We start from the raw sequence: 24,879 nt of genomic DNA on the forward strand, positions 1-24,879 counted from the left end.
GCCTTTTGGCTACATGTGAACACGGCGGACCATTTAGTATAACATCTACCAAGATAGATAGATAGTATCATTGCTGCCACATAGATGGGAATAAGTATCATGTTGATCATCTTGTCCATTTAAGAACATTTCCATCCAATTAGAGGGTTTCTCCGTGGCTCTGCCCCTTGGTTTGGCCAAATTACAGAAATGGTTGAGAAATGAGGGGCCACTCCTCTGGATCCATTTGTGGTAGCCAAACAGAACAGTTGTTTATTATTTCCAGTGGGCTCAAGGCAACCAGAATCCAAATTGCAGGCATTTCTGTGCTTCCCAAACAACATTCTTGTTTGTTTCCTAATTTGTTTCTATTGCTCCACCACAAAATTTATAGCTAATTTAATGCCAGTGTGACATCTGACACGCCTTCCAAATATGAAATGATGGACTATCTGATAAAATGAAGCTTAGAAATTAACAAAGAAATCCAAAATAATCTTTTAGGAGACATTGAATTCCCTTTTATTTAATCATGCAGACTCTTATATGATTCGGTGTGTCCAGCAGGGAAGACATTAAATCATCTTACAAGAACACTATGAATTTATCAGTGTTTTCTACTCTTCGGTATCTATAAATGCATGTTCTTAACTTATCTCTTTCCCCATGTTGACCGAACAGACCAGTGCACAAAACAACAGTTGCAGAGAAAACACAACAAACAAACTAAGAGGCACAAATGATGCGCACCACTGTTTAGGAACAAGAGACACAATATGACATACAATGAATTAGCCTGTGCCATACACGGTAGTAACATAAGGTGACAAGTAAGACAGTGCTTCCATGAGACATAATGTGCAGACTCACGAGTGGTTTGTAACATTTAATTTATGCTATTAACATGACATCAGGAACATCAAGTAATAATAATTTAGAATTTAAAATAAAAACCAAAATAGTGCTTGTACTTTAAAATCAAACTTTTTCATTCTTATCCAAAACAATGGCATTTACTAGTTCATTAAAATCACAGTTATTTTTTCCTAATAACGACGGGAATACATTTAAAAATCTTTGTAATATCGCCATAAAAGTGCAAAGCATAAATCCAAATTGCAGGCATTTCTGTGCTTCCCAAACAACATTCTTGTTTGTTTCCCAATTTGTTTCTATTGCTCCACCACAAAATTTATAACTAATTTAATGCCAGTGTGACATCTGACACGCCTTCCAAATATGAAATGATGGATTATCTGATAAAATGAAGCTTAGAAATTAACAAAGAAATCCAAAATAATCTTTTAGGAGACATTGAATTCCCTTTTATTTAATCATGCAGACTCTTATATGATTCGGTGTGTCCAGCAGGGAAGACATTAAATCATCTTACAAGAACACTATGAATTTATCAGTGTTTTCTACTCTTCGGTATCTATAAATGCATGTTCTTAACTTATCTCTTTCCTCATGTTGACCGAACAGACCAGTGCACAAAACAACAGTTGCAGAGAAAACACAACAAACAAACTAAGAGACACAAATGATGCGCACCACTGTTTAGGAACAAGAGACACAATAGGACATACAATGAATTAGCCTGTGCCATACACGGTAGTAACATAAGGTGACAAGTAAGACAGTGCTTCCATGAGACATAATGTGCAGACTCACGAGTGGTTTGTAACATTTAACTTATGCTATTAACATGACATCAGGAACATCAAGTAATAATAATTTAGAATTTAAAATAAAAACCAAAATAGTGCTTGTACTTTAAAATCAAACTTTTTCATTCTTATCCAAAACGGGACGGGACAAGACAGGAGTACATTTAAAAATCTTTGTAATATCGCCATAAAAGTGCAAAGCATAAACCAGTTATCATAGCCATGGTTGTTAGCCACAGTGTTTTAAGCTCAGCCCATTTGGTGTCAGAGTTAATGTGCTGTATAAACCTCATAGGAGAACAACTCCTGCTGTCTTACTCTCACTGACTAGGCCATTTAAAAGTATGAGTAAAACATAAATGTGGGACAGCAGGGGATTTCAGTGGTTTTGTATATTTTCAGCATTTCTGTGGCTCATAATTACCCCGTTCTTGGAATGAACAGCTGGGCTATCAATTTATATGAGGTAAGATTTGTTAGTGGAGTGCTTCTATTCTCAAATAAAATCACCACAAGACCAGTTTGACGCTCTGCTTTTAAAAGGTAACAGAATTTGAGCACTACGTTAATACTGAAGGCACATGTATAAAAGTGAAGGAACACTCCTTGTAACTTATCAATGTAACAGAAAATCATCTTTTAGGTAGCGAGAGAGAGTTTTCTCCTTTCTGGATATGACATATTTCAGGATTTTCCAGCTCCTCCACATTAATAAGTAGAGTCAATGAGTAAATAAATAAATCCACGTTAGAATCACCATCCAGGCATAAGTAGGGACGATTAGCTTTGCTTCCTCAGTGCTTAAACACAGTACAGTACAACTCAACACAGTGCTGAAACATTTACAGTACATCTCTGAGCTTTCTCCTGCTCCTGTCGGACCAGGCTGACCTGAATCCAGATCAGACTATTATTACACATACAGGGCCTTCACCATAGGACTTACACATATCCTTTAAATCTTATTAACAACAATCAGTTGTTGTTATCACCTGGTGTTAAATAAAGAGTTATTTGAGTCTTTTCAAGGGTTTTCAGTATACCAAATAAAAGCGGACACAGGAAACCAGAAACTGAGCTATGTTAAGTCTTACAGCCGGTTTAGTGCATTCAAGTCGATGGTTTGGCTTTTCCCTGGTCCTCCACCTTTTTAATTGCTGCCTGAATCTTCGTCTGGTCTCCCAAGAGCTGTCGAGGTTTCACAGGCTTAAGGTTTTCATCCAGCTCAAGCAGCACAGGTATCCCTGTAGGTAAAGTCACGTTGGCAATATCCCCATTCGATATACCTGTTGAAATAAGAACAGTAATATTAGGGTCACACCAGACACACTCTCCACAACCACGCTCTTATTTTGCATTAGTCCTATATGCATGGTTGTGTATTGGCAAAAGTGTGGTGATAACACAATCCCAGCCTGTATGTGGATGTTTCGTGTTGCGTAACATTATGTAAAAATCAAGATGTGTTAAGCTACTGAGTGCCCCGGGGCACCTGGAGCCTCCCCAGCTTATGAGTGCGATGAAATGTCAGTGTGGAGTTCACAGCCACAGCCAAATGTAACATAAACTCAGTGGCCTTTTTGCATAAGTTCAACCTTCCATTTCTGGAGCTGAATTCGTCCTTCCCAATTTGGTGACTAGAGGCAGCAGCCAGAATCTGTTGCTGAATTCAACTGAACGAATTTGCCGCACAAAGACAAAAGCTGAGAGAGCACAGTTTACAATAGCTTGGGTCAGTTCAGTAGCATACCTTCCAGGTGTTTCAGCAGAGCCCTGCAGCTGTTTCCATGAGCTGAAATGAGCACAGTCCTTCCTTTCTTTATCTCTGGCACCACAGTGCTGTCCCAGTATGGCAGCAGCCTGTCCAACACCTCCTTCAGGCTCTCTGCTCGGGGAAGGTTCTCCTTTGGCACGTCACAAGTGGTGTATCTGCGATCATTGTAGATTTCAAGGAAGTAAGGATGGGATTCATCAATCGCAGGCGGAGTGATGTCATAGCTCCTTCGCCACAACTTCACCTTTTCCTCTCCATGTTGCTGAGCCATCTCTGCTCGGTTCAAGCCAATCAGGGCACCGTAGTGGCGCTCGTTCAGTCTCCAGGACTTGACCACCGGTACCCACTCCTGACCCATAGCCTCCAGCACCAGCCACGCTGTCTGGATGGAGCGGGTGAGTATGGAGGTGAACACTAAGTCGAAGTTGTAGCCCTGCTCCTTCAGGAGCCTGCCACAGTCCTGGGCCTCCTTCACCCCATCCTCGCTCAGCCTCTGGTCAACCCAGCTGCAGAAGCGGTTCTCTTTGTTCCAGGCCCCCTCCCCATGCCTCAGCAGAAACAGTTTGTACTTGGACATCCGAAGAACCAGCAGCTCAAACCTGCACACATTCAGCAGAAATAAACAAAAGAGTTTGGCAGTGCTAACAGAAGTGAAAGTCTTACACAGAGTCGAACAGAATACCACAAATATCAAGCTTACAATGTACAGCCTTAGTCACAGGTCTGTGTCTGAACTGAGTACAGGAGCAGGCTCTTGGAGGCATGGCCAGCAAAAGGTTAGAGGTTATCTTAAAAAAGTGACAGGCTAAAGGCAGACAGCTACGCCAGTCACTCTAATTAACTAGCCTTAACCATAGGCAGGCCACACAACAACGACAGATAACGTTAGCTAACCACTCTGTGCAAATATTTCATGGGATGCTTGGAGGTTTTTAGCAAACCTGAGAGGATGGAGGGAGGTGTTGCTATGTAAATGACCGCTGATATACAGCGTTTATAACACTATGGCCGCTCGGACCACCATACAAAAAAAACAGAACAAAAGACATGAAGCAAACTAACCTCAAAAAGATCAGAATATTGTTAAAATGTCGTCTTACCCTGTGCGGGTTTTTAATCCGGCTTAAACGTTGCAAGCACAGTCGTGAGTGTTGATAGTTTTTGGCAAGCCATGTACAGCGGTGCCTGTTCCTGTGAACGCTGATGATGGACAGGTCGTTCATCCAATCGGAGGGGCGTATTTCATTGAGGGGGCGGTGCCTGTGTCGAATGTTGTGCCCATATAAGGAGTGGTGGTAACGGCCGGGAGGAGGTGGAGGAGGGAAACCGTCGGCTGTAAACAATGGCGGCAGAGCAGAGGTACAGAGGGCTAGCTTAACTGTGGATGCTTTGTTGATAGGATTGATGTGGTAGTTTACAGTTTTTAGAGGATTTATGTTGTTTACAAGAGAAGAACATCAGTTTAAGACAACTTTGCTTACAGACAGAGTGAAGAGGCACTTTATATAAGACTGTATACCGGCCTAAACTAAAGCTGGTGTGTGAGGAAAACAGTGGGGAAAATGTAAATATGACTAAATCAAACCTATGTTACTGTTGTACTTACTTAAAGAACAAAAGTAGGTAGATAGAAAGTAGAACACTAGTGTAGGTAAATGCTGCCATATTGTTGATAATAATGCAAGGTACAGTAAAACCTGAGGCGATAGTTAACAGGTTTCATGTTAAGCTGAAGTTTAAACCTGGCTTCCACACATTTGATTTCTGCATTATTTCCTTAACAAACACTTGTTGTTGCCACTTTAAATGATGATTATCGATGTACATTAATTCCCTTGACACTTAGTCCAACTTTAAACTGACTCTAAACTATAACTATTAAACAACACAGAGGTGGGAAATATGGATGTAATCATAGTATATGCACTTTTTATACATGTATATGTGGGTGTTGCTTTTGATTACTCCAGTAAAGTAAATACCTGACAAGTGAAAGGTCTTTGTCAGAGTTATGCTAAAATCATAAAAAATTGCTATTTTTAAACCATATGTAAAAAAAAAAAAAAAAACATCCCTTGATAATCCAACACTCCAGAGATGTTAAAGGGAGAGCTACCATAGTACAAATAGTATGGCTAAATCTCACATTTATAATGTGTATCAGCAAATATAGAATAAAAATACTAAAACAATAAGCTGTAAGGAGAGCAACATCATTCCTTCTTGAAACACAAAGGAGCATTTTTCTCTGAATATAATATACATTTTATTATTTGATATACAATCAATACAATACTTTTTTTTTTATCATAATGGCTAAATTGAATACCCTATTAATTTTCAAGGATGCTCACCTTATATGACTCCGTGAACAGTTCACCCCTACATTAGCTGCCCCTGGAATGTGTACTCATTCTCTTTATGTCTTTATGTCTCAAAAGAGACATTTTTTGTCAAGAATATGTTGTTCTCCATGTTTTATTTTGTTATATATGGCCACGATTCAAAGGACTTTTGTTGGCAATATGGGTAAAGTATGAATTGGACAAATTCAGATCCATAATTGTAGACAAATACTCCCATCTGCATTTTCTCTGATTCTTTCTTGTTTATTGTTGTATATAGCAGAGGTCAAAAAGGAAGTCAGTAACATTACCACAGGTGATTTGGACAGCCAGTAGTGGTGCTGTGATCATGAATTCATATGGAGGCTAAAAACTACAAAAACAATACAGTGCTCTAATATGTTAAATACATATGTTTTTCATAATACATTATACATTACGTAAAATCAATATGTATTATAATGTTAAACATGTTCACTACTACCAGTTACACAATCACGTGAAACATGACCTGCTCCACAACCTGCTTGTTAACCTGGTCCTCATGTTTACTGTCATAAAGTGAATCACAGTCACATGATTCAGCGGTTCCACCTGTTTTAGAGCAGCCAGCACCTTCACGAAGAAATTCACCACAGAATCTACTGTCCTGCATCAAACAGCTTCTTCCTGCCCTCCATACCAGACATGGCGTCCACGTTCTTACGCCAGTCAGTCACCTCCTCTTTCTGTGGGGTGAAAAGATGAGTCTGAGTCAGCTCACTGATTAAAACAAGGCTGTTGTGGCCATTTGTCGACCATGACTAGGCATGCAATGTTGGGGAATATCGCAATCAAATCAGGTTTATTGCCAAGTAAGTTTTCACATTAACAGGAATTTGCCTTGATGTATTAGTACATTATCAAGAAACATCAATATTAGGAATAAAGTAGAGATATTTACAATACAGAATATGAGAAAAATATAATAATGCATGCAATAAAGGGGTGTAGAGAGTGCAGACAAAGCAAAAAAAAAGGTGGCTATACAATCAATAGTACAATATGATAGAGATGAGTCAAATTGGTAGGCTATAGATAATAGTTAGCCATATTGGTATGCTTGTTAATATTAAAAGAAGAATTAGACTCCTGCACTGAACTTGGACAACTAGAGTCTACTTTCTAGTTCTGTGAAAAGGATTTTAACAGTTCAGGTTTCACATCAGGGTTTCATCTGAAGCTGCTTTAATTAACATGTCACCTTTCTTATCTGTATATACTTGAGAAATGTTTTTGTATTACTGTTAAATATCCTGGATTTGGTTGGTAGTTGTTAAATGTGTTTATCTTTTGATAAGTTGGGTGTTTTTAAGGTATGTACCCAGGACTCCAAGCACTGTTACTGAGTGGACTATCCTCAGTGAATAATCGACTATATAATATAATAATCGAAGTGACAGCACCTAATATTTTGTATAATAAAAAGAAGTTAATGACAGCAGCCCTTACCTTCTCCTCCTCTTTCTTCACAGTCTTCAGGTTGGCCTTGAAGTCCACAGACTCTTTGACCTTAGCGCCCAGCAGAGCTCCCAGCATGGCGTCAGCAGACACCCTCACCCTCCTCAGGTTCGGTCTCTTCATCTTGCCCTTCAGCTCAAAGATCTTCTGACTCAGGTCCTGTATCTTTTTCCCACACAAATGACAAACCCACCTTCAACATTACCGTTAAGTTTCCATATATTCAGAACCACTCTTAGAGCACACTTCTTAGACCAAAACAAATGTACGCGATAACTGAGACTACTGATGAGTTTAAACAGCGTAATACAGTTGACTTTTTGTGAACAATGGCAAGTGACGAGGTAAGTAGACTGTGCAAAAGCAAGAGGATGTGCATCTTGGCCTTTATTTTAATTAGTTGAAATATTAATTTTTACAATTATAATGCCACCACTGGGGCCAGTGGCAGACATCTTGGGGGTGGGGGAGAAGGGGATGAGGTGGCAGAAGCAGCTACAGGCACTAAGTACACAGATGGAGCAGCTCGAGTGGAGGCAGTGGCGACCGAAGAACAAGGTTTCTTCGGATGTGAAAATTCTAGACGGTCGCCTTCAGCCAAAAGCTTCAAACTCTTACACGAACTAACAAGCATGCATGGCCACACCGGTGACCAAAGCAAAGGACACACACAGAGGCTGTTTGACTAGATTCTTTGTTCAGGATGCCATCACTTATCTTTACCTATCAAACAGCTGTTTGCTGCTGTATTATTATTCTGAATGTTATATGTTGGACCTTTAAGATTCACAGTGAATACTGGTTATATACACAGTGCATCAGTTTAATTTTTTTATTTGTTTATGCTTAATTTCATGTGAAAAAGGATAAAACTCAAACAGTTATTCACAAATATCACTTACCTCTGTATTATTTTTCGTCACTTTAGCAGAAATGTCATACCGCTCCTCATCAACCACATCAATTTTCTGGTGTAGCTCTTTGCAAAGATTCTGTGGACAGAAACCTTTGGTGTATTAGATGTTTTCTGAATTTGTTTGAATGCAACTGGTCTGGATCACATAATGGAATTCTGATGCTGAAGGGAACAATGCACGGAGACAGTTTAACGTGTGTACGATGTGTACATTTGTTGTTTCATTTGTATGATTATTCCAATGACTTGGCTGTGTATAGTTTTCATTGGAGGTTCTTTCTAATGGGCACTAGTTAAACTGTGAAGTATGAGATTTTGTTTATGACAAGAGGCATTGCTGTTGAGGTTTTCAAATGTCATTTTTTAATGCTTTGAACACCACACATTTAAATTACATTCACTTTGATTGTATTTGCGCGACAGCAGAAGAGCTAGGGCTGGGCGATAAGACAATCTCGATACGGGATCATGATCAAATTTATGTTAATGAGGATGATAAACTCTGGACATTTTTTTTACTCAGCGTTGTTAGATCTAACAGCATGCCGCACAGCAGAAATAAACACGACAACAACCAGTCAGTCTGAGCGACTGTGAAAGTGAATTATCCTCCAAAGCTGAGGAAACTGTTGACATTAAAGGTAACGCAGCGTCAACTGTGTGAAAATTGTTTGGATATCTCAAAGATGGTCTGCAAAATTTGCTGTCAGTTGGCACCAACCAAGACAGGAAACAACTTTCACACTGAGAGTACACATTACTATTCTCTGGTTTCTTCAGGCTGCAGTCATTATTAGGATACTCTTTTAACTGCAGCAAAAATGATTATGATCATATTTTTGCCATATCACCCAGTCCCAGTGAGCGATATCCCCAAACCTCTGAAAATAAAACCAGAACTAATTGCTTGTGGCTAGATACCACTAAGAGTAGCTGGGAGAAAGTGATTTGGCTTTGACTTTTAAAGTGATTAGACATGTGATTTAATTTGGACTTTCTTTAGACCTAAAACTAAAAAAAGTCCTTATGTGGATGAAAAATGCTCCAGTGATAAATGTACCTGTAGATCCTGCAAAGACATGCCTGACATCTGGAGTGCTGGGACTCTGTCAGCGAGGGTCCTCTCTCGTTCATCTTTTCTGATTTGCTTTTCACTCTCCAGCATCGTCATGGCCTTCTTTAGTAGTTTGGTCTGGTACGCACAACAAAATAACACCTCAGTCAGACAGACAATGTATGGTTTACAGCTGTTAAACAATGTATATTCCTACAGCATGAATTAATTAGATTATTATAGCATTAATGCAAAACTAGCACAGAGTTACACATCAAATACCTTCAAGAACAGTCTGCGAGATGCAGAGATTTTTGGCTTCGGTTTCTGGGAAAGAAGATGGTACACATGTCAGATTAATGGCAAAACATTTAAAGTGTGCAGTACAAAAGTACAATTTCCCAGTGGTCATTTTTATGTACATGCAGTCATTTTAGTCATTATATGATTCAACAAGCACAATGAAAGTCAACATGTATAGTGCTGACTATAGTCTGTGTAGAATTTGACTTCTGTACTTTTTTGTATTGTAACTTTCTGTTCATTTTTTTTTAGATTATATTGTATCCATCCCATCCATCCATCCATTATCTATACCGCTTATCTTTAAGAGTCACAGGGGAACTGGAGCCAATCCCAGCTGACATTGGGTGAGAGGTGGTATACACCCTGGAGTGGTCGCCAGTCAATCACCGGTTCAATACACGGAGACAGACAGCCGTTCATGCTCACATTCACACCTCTGGGCAATTTAGTCACCAATAATCTAATCTGCATGGCTTTGGACTGTGGGGGGGGCGCAGTACCTGGCGAGAACCCATGCAAGTGAGCACGGGGATAACATGCAAACTCCACACAGAAAGGCCCCAGGTTCAAAGTGCAAACCGCATTTTTACTGGTCAGAAACTGGAGCCTTCTTGCGCTGAGGCAACAATGCAGACCCCAGCACTGATGTGCTGCCCATGATATTATATACATGAGTTAAAGTACAGTCTTGAAGATCTCTGTTTTGTTCTCTTTGGCGGAACCTATGGCCACAGCCATATTTAGCCACATTTAGACACAGTACAATCAACTCACCGAAGGACTGTTCAGTTTGGAGGTGATGCCCATAATTCAAGAAGAGAAAGAGAAAAGTTGTAATTTGTTACAGTTTTTGAATTTCACACTTTGGTCATGGTTTACTTTAGTTTTAGTTTAGTTAAGGTACTTACGCTTCAGACATGGTTGCAATTCTGTGTGTCTGCCCTAAAAAAGAAAGAAAGGAACATTTTTAATGTAATATACAAATATCTCAGCTCATTTACTGTGACAAGAAAAAAACAAATTAAGGAAAACTGACTTCTTCTCACACAGTATATCCTACATACTGTAGGTTGCAGCTCCATAGCAGGGGACACAAACAATGTATGACTTTGTCTAAAGGTCAAACCGATGGCTGAAAAAATACTCTTTAAAACAGAGTCTAAAATAGTTTTATCTAACAAATAATTACCCGGCAAGTCATCACTCAAGACCATGGAGGTTTTTTATATACATTTTTTAATAACTTTCAACTTAATAAGCCAAAATTCTTCAATTGCAGATCATTACATTGAAACGACGCAACAACATTAGAAGTAATGGGAATAGGTTGCAGAGAAGAACGCATAAATCAAAACAAAACTGGGATGTGTTATTTATATCCTCAATTTAGGCAGATCAGAGGAAGACAGCTGATCTCAAACCTGAAGTGAAAAAAAACCTTTCCTCCTTCACTCACATGTAAGATGATTCCTTTTTAGAAAGCTTTGATTTGATTGAAAACATGACATACATTTGTAAGAAAGCACAACCTGCATTAACATGAATGTTGTTTCCGAGGAAAATTAAAACACATTATTTGAATACTGTTTAATCTGTAGTAGAACCAGTTTTCTCAACTCCCAACAGCATTTTTAATAGAAAACATTAATTTAGTGTTTCATCCCTTCATATTCTGTGAAATTTCAAAATAAAACTCCTTACCTTATACAGTAGGTGACAAATACTCACAGGCGTCTTTTCCTGAGACGAGAAGGGCAGAAAGACGGTAGATATATAGATTCTAGCGCTCATGTGAGTGGCTCACTAAAATAGCCCCTCTGTCCTCACCATTCTTGCACTGCTTCTTTGACATCCCATATGTATGAGGTGTGAAAGTTCCTACTTGGACTTCCCACCTGTGATGCTTTCTTAGTGACTCCATGTCCTCACTAAGGAGGAGAGGGTGAAGTTTGAAGGTGCTTTTATCCAATGTTACAGTATGTGTGTGAAATTAAAGTTGATCCCACATACAATCCAAATCGATTAAGAGATCACACACTGGAGGAGAACAGTGGCAGGATTGTTATCTTTTCACTTAGAGAACATCGTCTCATGTTTGTATCAAGTGCATGAACCAAATGTGAAGATAACGCACTCCCACTGCAATAACTTAAACAAAGACTGCAATCATACTATTTCATTATATTTTTAATAGCCAATAAATTTGAACTTTCTGACAAACAAAATGGCAAGACATCAGATAACACACTAGCAGATAATTTAACAATATTTCTCTACTATCAACATATTATACTGTGGGTTGTCAAGTGTTTAAGAGTATCCTGTGATGGTTTGAAAGAGTCATGCTGCCATCGTGAGGCTGCAGAGGAGAATTACTGCTAAAAGTCACTGCGTCATGAGTACAAAGCAAAAGAAAAATAAATTCCCTGATGTGAAATACTGACGTGAATGTAATTATCAGTAAAATTAAGCCTTCAGTTGCTCTTCAGATAAACAGCTTTTGCATTATTTCTGTAAAATCACAACAAAGAAGACTATTTTAAGGGTGTTACCTCCTGCGGTTCACAAATAGATACGTAAGTACAGACGGTAAGTAATGTTAAGAATTCAATGTAAGAAGAAGATCTCTCAAACAAAAGGAAATGTGTCTTTAGTTGCCGGAGGCATCAAACAGCTTCTTCCTGCCCTCCATACCAGACATGGCCTCCACGTTCTTACGCCAGTCAGTCACCTCCTCCTTCTGTTGGAAACATTACCCAACATGGATGCATGTCCATGTCCAAGATAACAACGATAATTTGACCAAAAATACCTGAAAGTTTCTGAGACACTAAAGTAAACGCCAGGCTTACCTTTTCTTCCTCCTTCTTGACCGTTTTGAGGTTGGCCTTGAAGTCGATGGACTCCTTGTGTTTGGAGCCCAGCAGGACGCTCAGCATGGCCTCGGCTGAGATCTTCACTTTCTTCAGCGTCGGTTTCTTGAACTTACTCTGGATCTCAATGATTTTCAGGTTCATTTCGTCAATCTGGCCAGGGGATCATGGGATAGAAAGGATTGTGCTGTTGCCAAATCAAGTAGATTAAATTACCCACATTGCTATTTATTCATTTGATGAATACAATGTAGGAGGAAGCTTCCAAGATTGTTATGGATTTTTGTACATTGGGATTTATCATTAGATCCACTTGTAAGAGAGCTGAAAGGTCACTGTTAACTCCAGAAACAGTAATTTAATGAAATTTGTTGACTTCCAAGTTTTTAAAGTTCTCCCTTGCAGATGGAGTTTACTCAAATGAAGCCAGATGTTGTTAAAATCTCCAGAGAAAAACAATAAGTGGATCTTGATTTAAAATGTTTATGTCAAACTAATCCTAAATTATTTAGATTTTGTAATGAACACCTATATACAGTATACTGTGCTTTTCCTTTTAGGTGTAGGGAGCAACACAAATGTTCAAGTGATCAGATTCCCCTAAAGTTAACAGCTTTTACAGGCTGAGAATAGCCAGTACAAAGTGACAGAAACTATAAATGAATAAAATATGCAGAGAAAACAATTTTTACTTGCTGTTGTTGCATGTTTATTAACCTGTGGTCAGAAGGTAATATTTGTTTCATTGGTACTGAACGCCATATTTGATGTATAGCCAATCTTGGCCCAGTGTATCATTGTTCTAACCCTAATATAGACGGTAAATGTCACCGCGTGGGTGTTAATCGGCTCTAAACAAATTAGAAGTCCATCATTTACGGCTGTGTTGAATCTTGGTCTAAGTCGTCATAATAACGTGACTCTTCGCTCGTGAGTGATTACAGTGGCGCAGGTTGTGTTCACAGCCAACTCACAGCATACTCCTCCCAGCATACTGCTGATGCTGTAAAACACAACTGTGAACTGTGTTGACTCCCACAGTATTTGGAGGCTCTATTTGGTGCTGTAGTAAAGTCAGAGTGTCTCCTCAAAGAAGAAGGTCAGACTTTTATGTCTGTTATGTCGTGTTATTCTCAGTGTTGCCACTTGGAGGCAATGTCTTTTCATTTTTAGCTGTTATGTGTTGCAAACCTATCTTGCTTTAAGAAACGTCCATATGCATAATTTTATCTTCCCACTCACTCTTTACAAGCTCACCTCCTTCTGGTTTTTGGATACCTTCAGACCAATATCATACCGCTCCTCATCTACAACATCAATCTTGTGGTGCAAGTCTTTGCAAATTTCCTGTAAAAAAGTAAAAGACACCCTCTAGTGGTACTAGAATATAACAGTAACTCAAATGATTGTAAAACAGATTATACTGATATGAAATACCATCAGATCTTGCAAAGACAGACCAGACAGATTGAGAGGAGGAACTCTTTCTGCCAGAGTAGCTTCTTTTTCCTGCTTCAGCTGCTCCTTCTCCTCCTGCAGCATCTGTGCAGCAGTTGTCAACAGTCTAATCTGAGGAAAAAATCAAAATGAATAGATGAAAAACACCTTTTTCTCTTTCACTTTCTTTTTTCACTCTTTTTTCACCCATGAATGTGACACATTCCTCTAAAAACATGAATTCTCAACACGCATCACAGCCATTTCTAATGTTACAGGATACTTTACACAACACTTCATGCTGGTTAATGACCTTGAAATGCACAATGATGTGCCTTCTGACATCTTATATGAAAATGCAATTGATCATTATAAATAAATTGAAGACAAATACACAGATAGAAAAAAATACATCAAAACATCCTAAATATAGACAAAACCTACCTTTAACCCCAGCCTTCGAGAGGAGGAAATCTTGGATTTTTTCTAGAATTTACACATTAAAATATTAATTGTAAAAATATTAATAAACCATTACAATATTCATCTATCTCTGTATATATACTATATATACCATCACATTTGCAAGCATGATTTTATGGCCTTAATAGACAAATGGAGGATTGAAAAAAAGATGTATGATAGACACTTACAGGTCTGCAGGAGCATTAAGAAGAGGGAGAAAAGAATATTTGCTCAATGAATATAAATACATAGTTTACAGTATACTTTGGAGCTATCAATGAACACATTCAAATAAACCAAAAGTGATTATACTCACGCATCAGCCATGATTGTCTTAGATTCCCAAACTAGAATTGGAAAAGTAAAAGAAAATGTAAACTGTGATCTTCTCAAATTTAAACCACTATGCGTTAAATTGCAAACAGAATTTCCTTCACCTTTAACACCTGTGTGCTGAAAATTGATGATGTCGTTAACCTCAAAGTATGCCACCCACTCCAAACATTCATTGGCTAATTAAAGCTGGTTGCACAAAGTTATTTACTGCTCACTCAATTGCATTTCGCAATTTAAGGCGGGTTGGACTATTTTATGTACAAAACAAGTAGTCATAATTAGTGATTGTCTTTTGTCAGTTACAGAACATGTAATCAAAGATAGATATAGGTTATAGAACAGATATAGATATTGGACTTTTATTTTTCTCCTCATTCATGAGGGATTCAAATGAAAATTCACAAGAATTGAATAAACTGTTATTGCAGTTTCAAATACATCTAAATGACTTAATTGCTGTTTCACACGCATGCATTTCCACAGGATAGAATACTATAAACACAATAACTTCAAAAGCACATCTGTCATATACAAAGTTTCAAATAGCTGAGTTAGTGCATGTGGTAACAACTGACAATTCAATTCAATACAACTTCATTAATCCATGAAGGGAATTGGTTTTGCGCATAAGTAAAAACAAACAGGAAACAGACATAAATACAGACAGACAATAACAAGCCAAAGAGCTGTTTGGGACTTTAAATGAACTGGAAAAACAAACAAATAAGGCGGACAGGCATTTACTTATTTCAGTTCAACTTTGAAAGCATGTGTGTCACATGTTAAGTTTCACAGTGCTCAGTCAGTGCATGTGTTAACATAACTGACAAGAGTCTCCGCATAGGTGGCAAAAAAGGTGAGTGGCCAGATAATCCAAAGGCATGCAAAATGACAGTGATCAATTTGCTGTTAATCTTAATCACAAGATTATCCAAATTAACAAAGGAATGATAAAATACTACAGACTGAATTAGAGATTTTAGTCATTGCATTAAACTCACAGCATGCTGACATATAAGATGTAGAATATTAAAAACTCTGTACCTTCTTGAAGCTGAACAACTCCTTGAGCTGCACCTCAAAACTGATGAGGGAGGGAGGCAGCAATCGACTTTCTGAGAGACGATGATGGAGAATAATCAATCAAATTTATAGTGTCTGTGCCAAATGTGAATGTCTCACTAAAATAGACTCCTGTCCGTGCTACTGCTACCGTCTCTCCACCAACAAGTGACATTGACTGTTGCACATACGTCACCACAATATTCAGACAAGAAAGGAGGTAATAAAACTTCATTCATGAGCATTTGGCCATCTTGGTTGTGGTTTTGACAACACCTGTTGGTGGAAGTGACAGTGAGCATTTAAAGAGGTGAACACATTAATGCTGGGTCAGTGTCACACATTCACATTTGACCAGGGCCAGCTTGTTGGAGTTTGGATCAAGTTGTCAAGAAGGACAGAAAGGAGAAATCAGCATAGTATTCACTTGTCCTGCACCTCTATTTATAGAACAGGAAGCACTGTCCAAGAGCGGACCTGGGCCGTCTCAAGATGTCCATCTATAGACATCGAACAGTGTCGCTAACTGTGACTGAAGAGGTTTAATTATCCATTCCCATATTGTCGTGGCCACATCAGTTGTATGTCTTTAATCTGAACATGATAGTCATTGCTTTGTTCATAGCAATTTGCAAATTCACCCATACTCACACTTTTAAAACAAAGTGCAGAAAATGAATGAGAAAGAAAGCATGTTTTCTATTTAAATAAAGACAGCAGTGTTGTAGTGATCTATTTGCTTGGACCACTTGCTGCTGTTTTAAAAACTGTTGCTTATTGCTTATCACCTTCCATCAATTCAAATGGAGCCATTTTCTTCACATTCGCCTCATTATTGCAAAAAAATCAGAAGTATAATGTTCAGTGCTCGTCTTCCATCCACCTTACTGAATGTACATCACTGTTCCTTTGCATGTGTGTGGTCACTTTTGTCGCCTTATAACTCATTACAGGACCACCTTGAAGGAAAGAACAAAGCCAAATGTTGGTTAGGTTTTATTTCGGGGAGTAGAGGAACGAGGACAGGTGCTGGTCAGGGCTTGTTGGTTTGTAAACTGAGCTGGCCAGAGTTCAATCTGCGTCATTGTTGTAACGGGGAGTCAAATGATCAGTCCCTCAAAGGGCTGCGACCCATGCCCTCATATAAGAATAGCTAATAATTAAACAAGAATAGTAGAGAGCAAACCTTGGGTCAAATACTGTCTTTAGATCTAGTGTTCTTCTTCTACTAGTTGCGTTAATGGATCGATTTAGAATCGGACGTCCATAAAGATGGGATACTCCAAAGAGACAGATTAAAGAAAAATGGTCAAAGCAGATGCAGAAGAGGCTGAGATATCCCAGCCGCTGGTCTCTCTTATCATTCTGGAGAGTTGAATCACTATTTTTGTCATCTTGGGTATTTGGAGCAGTTCGTTATCAAGTGAAACATATGGATAGCTTCCTTTGAATTTGCAGAGATGGCGGCTTCACAGCAATTTTGCCAACATTTTATTTTCCACATTTTTTTTTATTGTCATCAAAGGGGAGAAATTCCTGAAAACTCGAGGTTTGAGAATCAAGGCTGACAAACATTAGCATGGCATTAGAGCCCTGTCTGGTAAACTCCCACATCTTTCAAACTTCACTCCTCCAGTTTATAACACACACTTTGTGTTCCAGCAGTTAACTAGTTAACTGACTTTTATGTGTAAATCAATGGTGTTCCCTCATAACATGGAATGATTTTCCAAATGAGAAGTAGTGTTGAGAAGCAGAAACTCACGACATCACCCAAGGCTCATGGTACTCAAAGGAGGTTTGAATTAAAGCATTTACTAAATTGCATTGCTGTTTTAACACACTGGAAGGAGGTTATTATCATGACTAGGACTGCAGGGAATGATTTCTTTTCATTACTGATTTATCTGATGATTATTTTATGGTTTAATTGATTAATCATTTGATTTAGGAAACTGAATTTAAATGTTTTGGAAATAATCTATTTACTATCATATTAGACAAATAAAATGAGCTAATCTGGAACTATCAGGGTTTTTTGCTTTAAAGATGATTAAACAATTAATTGCTAATCACAATTGCTGCCAATGAATTTATTCAGTCTTCTAATTTATTCAGTTGTTGTTCTGTTTTTTAAGCGTAATAATAGTGTTAATTGGCTCTGTGTGCTCCTGCTGCTCCCTTGTTGTCTCACTGAGGGGTTTACTGCAGCCCTGAACCTGCGACCTCTCTTATTTTTGGACGTTTGCAGTTCTCTAAGTGAACTTTATGTCTGATTTGATTTACAAAGATGATTTAACAAGTTTGTTCTCTGCTGCTGCTGTTGACAACTGCAAAGTCCTGGAAGTGTCACTACCATCAGACTGATATTGTGTCCCAATCTAGTGTCAAGAAGCAACTCAGATGAAAAAGTAGATATTTAAAAAGAAAAGTACAGCATCGGTTTTCTGCATTAATCACAAGTATTTATTATCATGACGTAAACCAACCTTTTCCAGGCTTTTTAAGATCAAGACTCAGCAAATTTCACTATATTTTTTATCTGTTATGAAAGTGTAGACAAGTAAACATTTAAAGTTTTCCAAGCACCAACATCACAAAACGACAACAGAATGCAGCTCATTTACATTCAAAATATTCACAATTCCCCACAAGTCCTTTGAATCAGAATATTTTTGGATAATGTAAAAGTCTATATGCACACTTACACATACCCACAGACTATTGACTTATTATTGTGAGCAGTGACATTATCTTTATTTTTCTCTCTATTCTTGTCAGCATTCATATTTAAAATGTCCATTAATATACAGTCTACTGTCCTGCATCAAACAGCTTCTTCCTGCCCTCCATACCAGACATGGCCTCCACGTTCTTACGCCAGTCAGTCACCTCCTCTTTCTGTTCATAAGAAGAAAATAATTCTTAGTGATGCAGTATTTATCACAGATGAACCCCAAAATAATATAATATGACAGATTTGAGCCACATTTCAAACCTAATCTGATTTTAAAACCAAATAAATCAATCTGCTGTTATAGTTACAACCCTTACCTTCTCCTCCTCCTTCTTCACAGTCTTCAGGTTGGCCTTGAAGTCCACAGACTCTTTGACCTTAGCGCCCAGCAAAGCTCCCAGCATGGCGTCAGCTGAGATCTTCACCCTCTTAAGAGCAGGACGCTTCATTTTACCCTTCAGCTCAAAGATCTTCATCGACAGATTTTCAATCTGCAGAAAACGTTTTAAAATGTATGTGAGATCTATGCTGTTGTGCACCACCAGTGTTAACTAATCCTAATAGATCACAATGTAAATACACTGAACAAATAAAGCTATTGGCTAAATCGTAAATAAAAATCCATGGGATAAAAGTAAACATGATTTCTATTAATGCTTCTGCTGCTTTTTGCAAAGCATCCAGTAAGATGACCATTAAAACACATTCATAACGTAAACATGGAATTACATCCACATGTAAATCAAATGAATATGAATAAACTGTCACCTCCTTGTTATTTTTGACCACTTTGGCCTCAATGTCGTAGCGCTCATCATCTACACTATCGATCTTCAGGTGCAGTTCTTTGCACAGAGTCTGCAGACAGACAGAGAATCAAGAGAAGAGAATCAAATGGATTTAACAAACTAATGAAAACTATGTAAGTCCTCTGGTTTGTTGCAGCTCTCAAACTCAAAGTTTATATTTTTCAGTGTGTTGATGCAGCACTCTATTGTTGCATTTTATGTTATTTATGAAACATTACACCATGGAGTGTGGTGTCTATTTATTCTTTTACTATATTGATTGTTACACGTAATATTAGTGGTTACTGGTTATGTGTTTTAATATGTGAAATAGTACTATAAGTTATTAATGATTTAAAGGTTCTTCTAAATAACAGCATCAGCTAAATGACCAAAATATAAAATGTAGACGACAAGGCAGCTCTCCCCTGATGCACCTACTGTATATGAATATGCTGAATGCATGGCATCTTTATGCATCAGAGGGATGCTTGCATGCCGAGCATTTGAACCATGCTGTTTCGTTGTGGTGCGATGGGTGGCTCATGCAGTGATCTGCACATACCTGAAGGTCCTGCACAGACAAACCAGACAGCTGAAGAGGAGGCAGTCTCTCATTCAAAGTAGCTTGTCTCTCCTGCTTCTTTTCCTCCTTCTCCTTCTCCAACATCACAGTTGCCATTTTCAGCAGCTTGGTCTAAATTGAATGAAAAATTAGAATGATTATGTTTTTGGCACACATCGCTATTATTTTGTGAACTAGAATTTTGATTTGCATTGAATTATTATCAGTTGTAAAGATAAAGACGTCAGTACCTTGAGAGCCAGTCTGCGAGATGCAGAGATCTTTGATTTTCTCTACAAAAAAGCAGCCGACAAAGATGTAATGAAGCAACAGTTGTAAAAAAAAAATACACATTCTATGTAAATTTAGATTTTCTTTGAGAAGTTGAGTAACTTACCGGTCTACAGTGGACATTATGATGTGGGAAAGGGAAAAAAGAAAAAAAAATCATAGTTAGTATCGACATGATAAAGGTCCAAAGAATTTTGATTTTACAAATTGTGATTTACATAATAAAAAATGATAACTTACGCCTCAGACATGATTGCCCTGGGAAAATGAAGTAATACACACCAAAGTCAGAAAATTGCATTATTCAGATACAGTAATAGTTGTAGCTGTGTATACATGCAGTATTATGAACATGTTCAGCTTTTATAAATGATCTAACATTTAGTTATTTTTTGATTCATATTCTGTTAATTCACCTCTTGCTGACTGAGCTGAGTTCGAGTCATGCAGACCCTGGTATGGTAACATGCCAGCATTAAGCCTTTAAATTAGCAGCACTGCATGCGTGAGTGCTGCACATAGTCTGAATTATATTCTTTTTTTAATCTCACTTGGAGTCGATCCATTTTGAAAGCAGCCAGATCAGAAGCAAAATCAGAATTTGTCCTTGCCAAATACCACAAATATATGTAATAAAACATAAATGAGAAGTAATGAGAAGTAACTAAATTAACTAAGTAACTAATTTTAAAGTAGCATTTGTTAAGATTATGAAAAATTATAAGATTTGCTGCTACTGTAAATGGCTAAAGTGCACATTTGACTTACTTGAGTGAATTTGAACATGCATAATCTAGATGTGTCATTTAACTATTAAATACATAGATTTTATAACAAAGTAAGTAGATATAATTTTAATAATCAAACAACATTTTCAGTGAATTTGCATGTTCATGTTTTTCCATCGGTTTGATTACGCTCCTGCTGTTCCAGATACATGCAACAGGTGAAACTTTCTTATATGTTCTTAAACCATACAATCATCATCAGAAAAATCAACATACCTTATTTATTGCTGCAGAAAGACTGTTGAGGTGACCAGTGGCTGTCTTTAAGTGTCAAGAAGAAAACCCAAGTCAAATTTAATGGCCCCTATTGCCTTCTGTGAGTGGCCAACTAAAATAGCCTCCACTGTCCCGACAGCCAGTGTACTGTATATCACTACACCTCTACATGGCATCGCCAGTGCCAGTTTAACCACTATACTCACATTGATCAGCACAAGGAGTACAGGGTGTTAGGACAGCCTTGATCCCAGTGTACATTTATTTTCTCTGTCAACTGAATCTCTGTTATTGGATTGATTAAAAACTGATTCTGATAATCTGAACAAACCAAAGAAACCAAGCAGAAATTGTCATCATGGTTATTTAATCGGCATCACATGTATTACAGAAAGTGTGGCAGTGCCACCATCTGTATAACACAAATACTGCACTTTAAAAGACACACTTGTGACTCTAGTCAGCCTTTTCTTTGGCGCAACTTTAATATGCGAAGAGTACTGCATACTACACACTTTATATTATTACATTCACTGCATACAATTGTATTTTTTTGCATACATGTTTATATTAAATCAAGATTAAAACTATTTTTAAATAGTATAGTGCCTTTATGTAATCTTGTTTAAAAGTGCCTGTGGTTGACATCTTTTGTTTGTTTTATTTCATCCTCTAATGGAAACCTTCTTGAATTTGGACGATGACTCTGAAATAAACATGAACAAAAAGGGATTTAATAAAAAAAAAACTTGAACTTTGCAAACTTGAAGTTTACCTCAGTAAAGATGATTTGTTGCTAATATAACTTTGTTTCACACAAGCACCTTCTTATTGTCCAGCGTTAAACAGCTTCTTTCTGCCCTCCATACCAGATTTTTCCTCCACGTTCTTACGCCAGTCAGTCACTTCTTCCCTCTGCAAAATACAGTTAGATTATGATATTATTTTTATGCAGTTTCTTATTTTGTGAACGACTGTTTCAGACACCAGCTTCACCTTGTCGTCCTCTTTCTTCACTGTCTTAAGGTTGGCCTTGAAATCTGCCTTCATGAGTTTAGACGTGTCGCTGTATGCATTCAGCATGTCGTCTGCAGTTTTCTTCACCCTCTTCAAGTTGGGCCTCTTTACTCCCTTCAGCTCAATGATTTTGTGGTTCAGCGACTCAATCTGTGCAACAGACATCACAGTTTAAGATAAACCAATAACCACTCAACATCCTGATTGATCAGCAAATGTATGGCCTGTTATTTGTGAGGTCGTGATTCAGTTATACTGTACCTCTTTCTCATTTTTGTCTACTTTAATCTCCATATCATACCGCACTTCATCTACAACACCAATTTTACGATGTAGGTCTTTGCAAAGGTCCTGTAGAGAAAAAGAAAAAACTGTCAACGTGATGTGAAGTAGTAATGACTGACTCAGCATAATGTTCTGTGTCAATACCTGGAGCTCCTGGACTGACAGACCTGACAGCTTCAGCGGAGGGAAGGACTCATTCACAACTCTTTCTTTCTCTTGTTTCCTCTCTTCACTTTCAGCCACCAGCATAGAAGCTGCCTTCTTTAGCAGTTTGGACTGTAAGATAGAAAAGCATTAATGAGCCTGGATAAAAACCTAAAGCAGCCTCAACTTATGTGGCACACCCTCACCACCACGTACCTTCAAGTGCAGTCGGCGTGTCGCTGAATATTTTGGTTTTCTCTGCGAGAAAGATGTGAATACTTAATACATCGAATGGAGTCATTCATATAGGCTTTCACATATCTTGCATGCATAATTCTGACCCAATACTGATTATTCATTAATGATTGTGGAAGAACTCATCTTGACTCACCGGTCTTCATCAGCACATGACAAGAAAAGCAGAGGAAAGATACATATCTCTCATTATTTGATATACAAATAGTGTACAGAGACTGTGGCTATATTTAGAGGCCAATACTCACCCCTCAGACATGTCTGCAGCTTACAGTACCTTTGGAGCAGAAACAAAGTTTTTTTCTCATTTTAACTGCAGTTTTACATAGCTTCACAGACTGGACATATTATTGATTAGTTTTAGTCTAGTCTAATTACTTTTTATGTCTTTCTCCAGTTAATGTGATTGCTAATGATAATGATGATTAACACTTTCTTTTATTTAATCTAATTGCTTACAGATACATTTCACTATTTTTCCAGGACCACATAATCTTTGCTATTGTTATGAAGGCCTGATGAGGAGCTGGTTGCATGGCTATATTTGGCCACATTGCCCCCATGTTTTGCTGTGTCCCAGCAGCTGCTGTTGCCCCGATGATGCCAGATAAAGCCAAGCAGCAGAAAAGTTTGGCAGCCAAGAGGGGAACAACATCAAACCTGTGAAGAGAGTAATTTAAAAAAGCCAGATACTTTAACTCTTCAGAGTCTCGGACCGCCCGTCGGCGTCAAAGACACAAACACAAAGAAAGCTAAGCAGTTTTAATGGGAAACACAAAGGTAAAATGAAAAGTAGTAAAAAAAAACGTCCATTTTACCCCAAGACTCTGGAGGGTTAAGATCCACAACACTGCTTCTTTTCTACTTGGTTGGTTATTGCTGGTGTTTATCGTCTAAGCATAAAGTTCCAGATTATCTCCTCCTCCTCCCCGTGGCGATGTCTCCATTGTCTTTGACCTTCTCTTTGTGGCATTGACTTTACAAATACTTTTTACTTTTAATTAATTTAACTATGGCATTATATATTGATAAATGGATGTAGGTGTTGGAGAAGGATCAGAGCATGTCAATACTTCTGAGTCATCACAGTGATACATCCAATTTAAATTAAGCCAGCCACACATGGTGCGAAAGTCAAGGTAAACAAGCAAGGCAGGAGGCGATTTTAAGAAGCCTGCAGCCTTGCCCTTCCACCCAGAAGGCTGCCAGTTCATACGAGTGAGCCATCATCACTTATCACACCAGCTTTTCAGCCGCAACGATGGGTCAAGCGTGCTGTTACCAGCCGCCAATTTGTTGGCAGGCAGTTTAAGCCTCAGGTTACATTTCCTCATTGAGAGGATCAAGAGATCATAAAGAAGCTTGAGGTGTCGTAGAAGTCAAAGAGCCGTGTTCGAAAACTTGTTTTAAGACCTTGACAAAAGTTGTGACATAGCAGAGATTCCCTCACATAAATACCAGCCGTGTCAGGGGCATGCAGATATGCAGTCTTCATTACTTCCTTCATATGAAGACTTTACTCGACTTTTGCCAACATTTAACTGTAGCGATGGATACTTAGATAGCCTGGCTGCTCTCACAGCAAGACAAGAGGTCTCCTAATCTTGCAGTCTCAAGTTTAAGAGCCAGTTTCAATGTCTAATACATCTGACTATCTCCAGATAAATAGAACTGGTTGATTACTTGATATGAATCTTACCTTGAAAGTGAGAGGAAGTCAGCAAGGGCAGCAGCAGTGGTGAGTCAGGAAAACAAAAAGCACTTTATGGTTATTAGTCAAAGATTTATGTGTTCAAAGTCTCATGTGAATGGCTCACTAAAATAGACCCTCTGTCCACCTGACAATTCCTGCATCACAATGCAACCCGTTTTGATTTGTCCTCAACCCGTGACCCATTTATTTCATGTGATTACATTGCCCAAGGGCGCACCTCACGCGTCCCTCACCTAACTGACAGCTGAGTTATCCTCTGCACTGATATCAGGTGCCCTGAGCATGTTTGCTTTTTAAATTTGTGTCATGGGGTGTCCTGGCAAAGGCAAACATCAAAGACTAGATGTTTTAAAGGTGCCTTT

The 24,879-nt window shown here is 38.3% G+C and overlaps 4 protein-coding genes, 1 long non-coding RNA gene and 1 pseudogene across 6 annotated transcripts; 1 reads left to right on the forward strand and 5 right to left on the reverse strand.

Moving 5' to 3' along the window:
- Positions 1–501: 501 nt before the first annotated feature.
- On the reverse strand, positions 502–4,638 carry bpgm (2,3-bisphosphoglycerate mutase). The gene is made up of 3 exons (XM_070831408.1): positions 4,524–4,638; positions 3,400–4,022; positions 502–2,935 (listed from the first exon to the last, which is right to left on the reverse strand). Exons 2-3 carry the CDS (start codon positions 3,998–4,000, stop codon positions 2,760–2,762), a joined length of 777 nt encoding a protein of 258 aa, XP_070687509.1. The 5' UTR covers positions 4,001–4,022; positions 4,524–4,638; the 3' UTR covers positions 502–2,759.
- Positions 4,639–4,751: 113 nt separating this feature from the next.
- LOC139201674 (uncharacterized) lies at positions 4,752–18,952 on the forward strand. The gene is made up of 3 exons (XR_011584324.1): positions 4,752–4,832; positions 7,283–7,376; positions 18,795–18,952. It is a non-coding gene; the product is annotated as an uncharacterized lncRNA (long non-coding RNA).
- LOC139201673 (troponin I, slow skeletal muscle-like) lies at positions 6,383–9,568 on the reverse strand. The gene is made up of 5 exons (XM_070831063.1): positions 9,521–9,568; positions 9,245–9,376; positions 8,171–8,260; positions 7,260–7,433; positions 6,383–6,496 (listed from the first exon to the last, which is right to left on the reverse strand). Exons 2-5 carry the CDS (start codon positions 9,353–9,355, stop codon positions 6,410–6,412), a joined length of 462 nt encoding a protein of 153 aa, XP_070687164.1. The 5' UTR covers positions 9,356–9,376; positions 9,521–9,568; the 3' UTR covers positions 6,383–6,409.
- Positions 11,753–14,355, reverse strand: LOC139201669 (troponin I, slow skeletal muscle-like; annotated as a pseudogene).
- Positions 18,278–21,138, reverse strand: LOC139201671 (troponin I, slow skeletal muscle-like). Its single transcript, XM_070831059.1, has 7 exons — positions 21,103–21,138; positions 20,335–20,356; positions 20,059–20,100; positions 19,808–19,939; positions 19,223–19,312; positions 18,772–18,945; positions 18,278–18,618 (listed from the first exon to the last, which is right to left on the reverse strand). Exons 4-7 carry the CDS (start codon positions 19,922–19,924, stop codon positions 18,532–18,534), a joined length of 468 nt encoding a protein of 155 aa, XP_070687160.1. The 5' UTR covers positions 19,925–19,939; positions 20,059–20,100; positions 20,335–20,356; positions 21,103–21,138; the 3' UTR covers positions 18,278–18,531.
- Positions 21,139–21,685: 547 nt separating this feature from the next.
- Positions 21,686–24,550, reverse strand: LOC139201672 (troponin I, fast skeletal muscle-like). Of its 2 annotated transcripts, XM_070831060.1 has the most exons (8): positions 24,503–24,550; positions 23,048–23,080; positions 22,765–22,806; positions 22,549–22,680; positions 22,381–22,470; positions 22,099–22,269; positions 21,927–22,017; positions 21,686–21,808 (listed from the first exon to the last, which is right to left on the reverse strand). In XM_070831060.1, exons 4-7 carry the CDS (start codon positions 22,651–22,653, stop codon positions 21,931–21,933), a joined length of 453 nt encoding a protein of 150 aa, XP_070687161.1. In that variant the 5' UTR covers positions 22,654–22,680; positions 22,765–22,806; positions 23,048–23,080; positions 24,503–24,550; the 3' UTR covers positions 21,686–21,808; positions 21,927–21,930. The 2 variants fall into 2 exon arrangements, with proteins under 2 accessions (XP_070687161.1, XP_070687162.1); XM_070831061.1 differs by lacking the exons at positions 23,048–23,080; positions 24,503–24,550 and adding an exon at positions 22,940–22,960.
- Between the last annotated feature and the right edge of the window lie 329 nt (positions 24,551–24,879).

Source organism: Pempheris klunzingeri, chromosome 5 (assembly GCF_042242105.1).
Source record: "Pempheris klunzingeri isolate RE-2024b chromosome 5, fPemKlu1.hap1, whole genome shotgun sequence".
In the NCBI taxonomy this organism is placed as follows: domain Eukaryota; kingdom Metazoa; phylum Chordata; class Actinopteri; order Acropomatiformes; family Pempheridae; genus Pempheris; species Pempheris klunzingeri.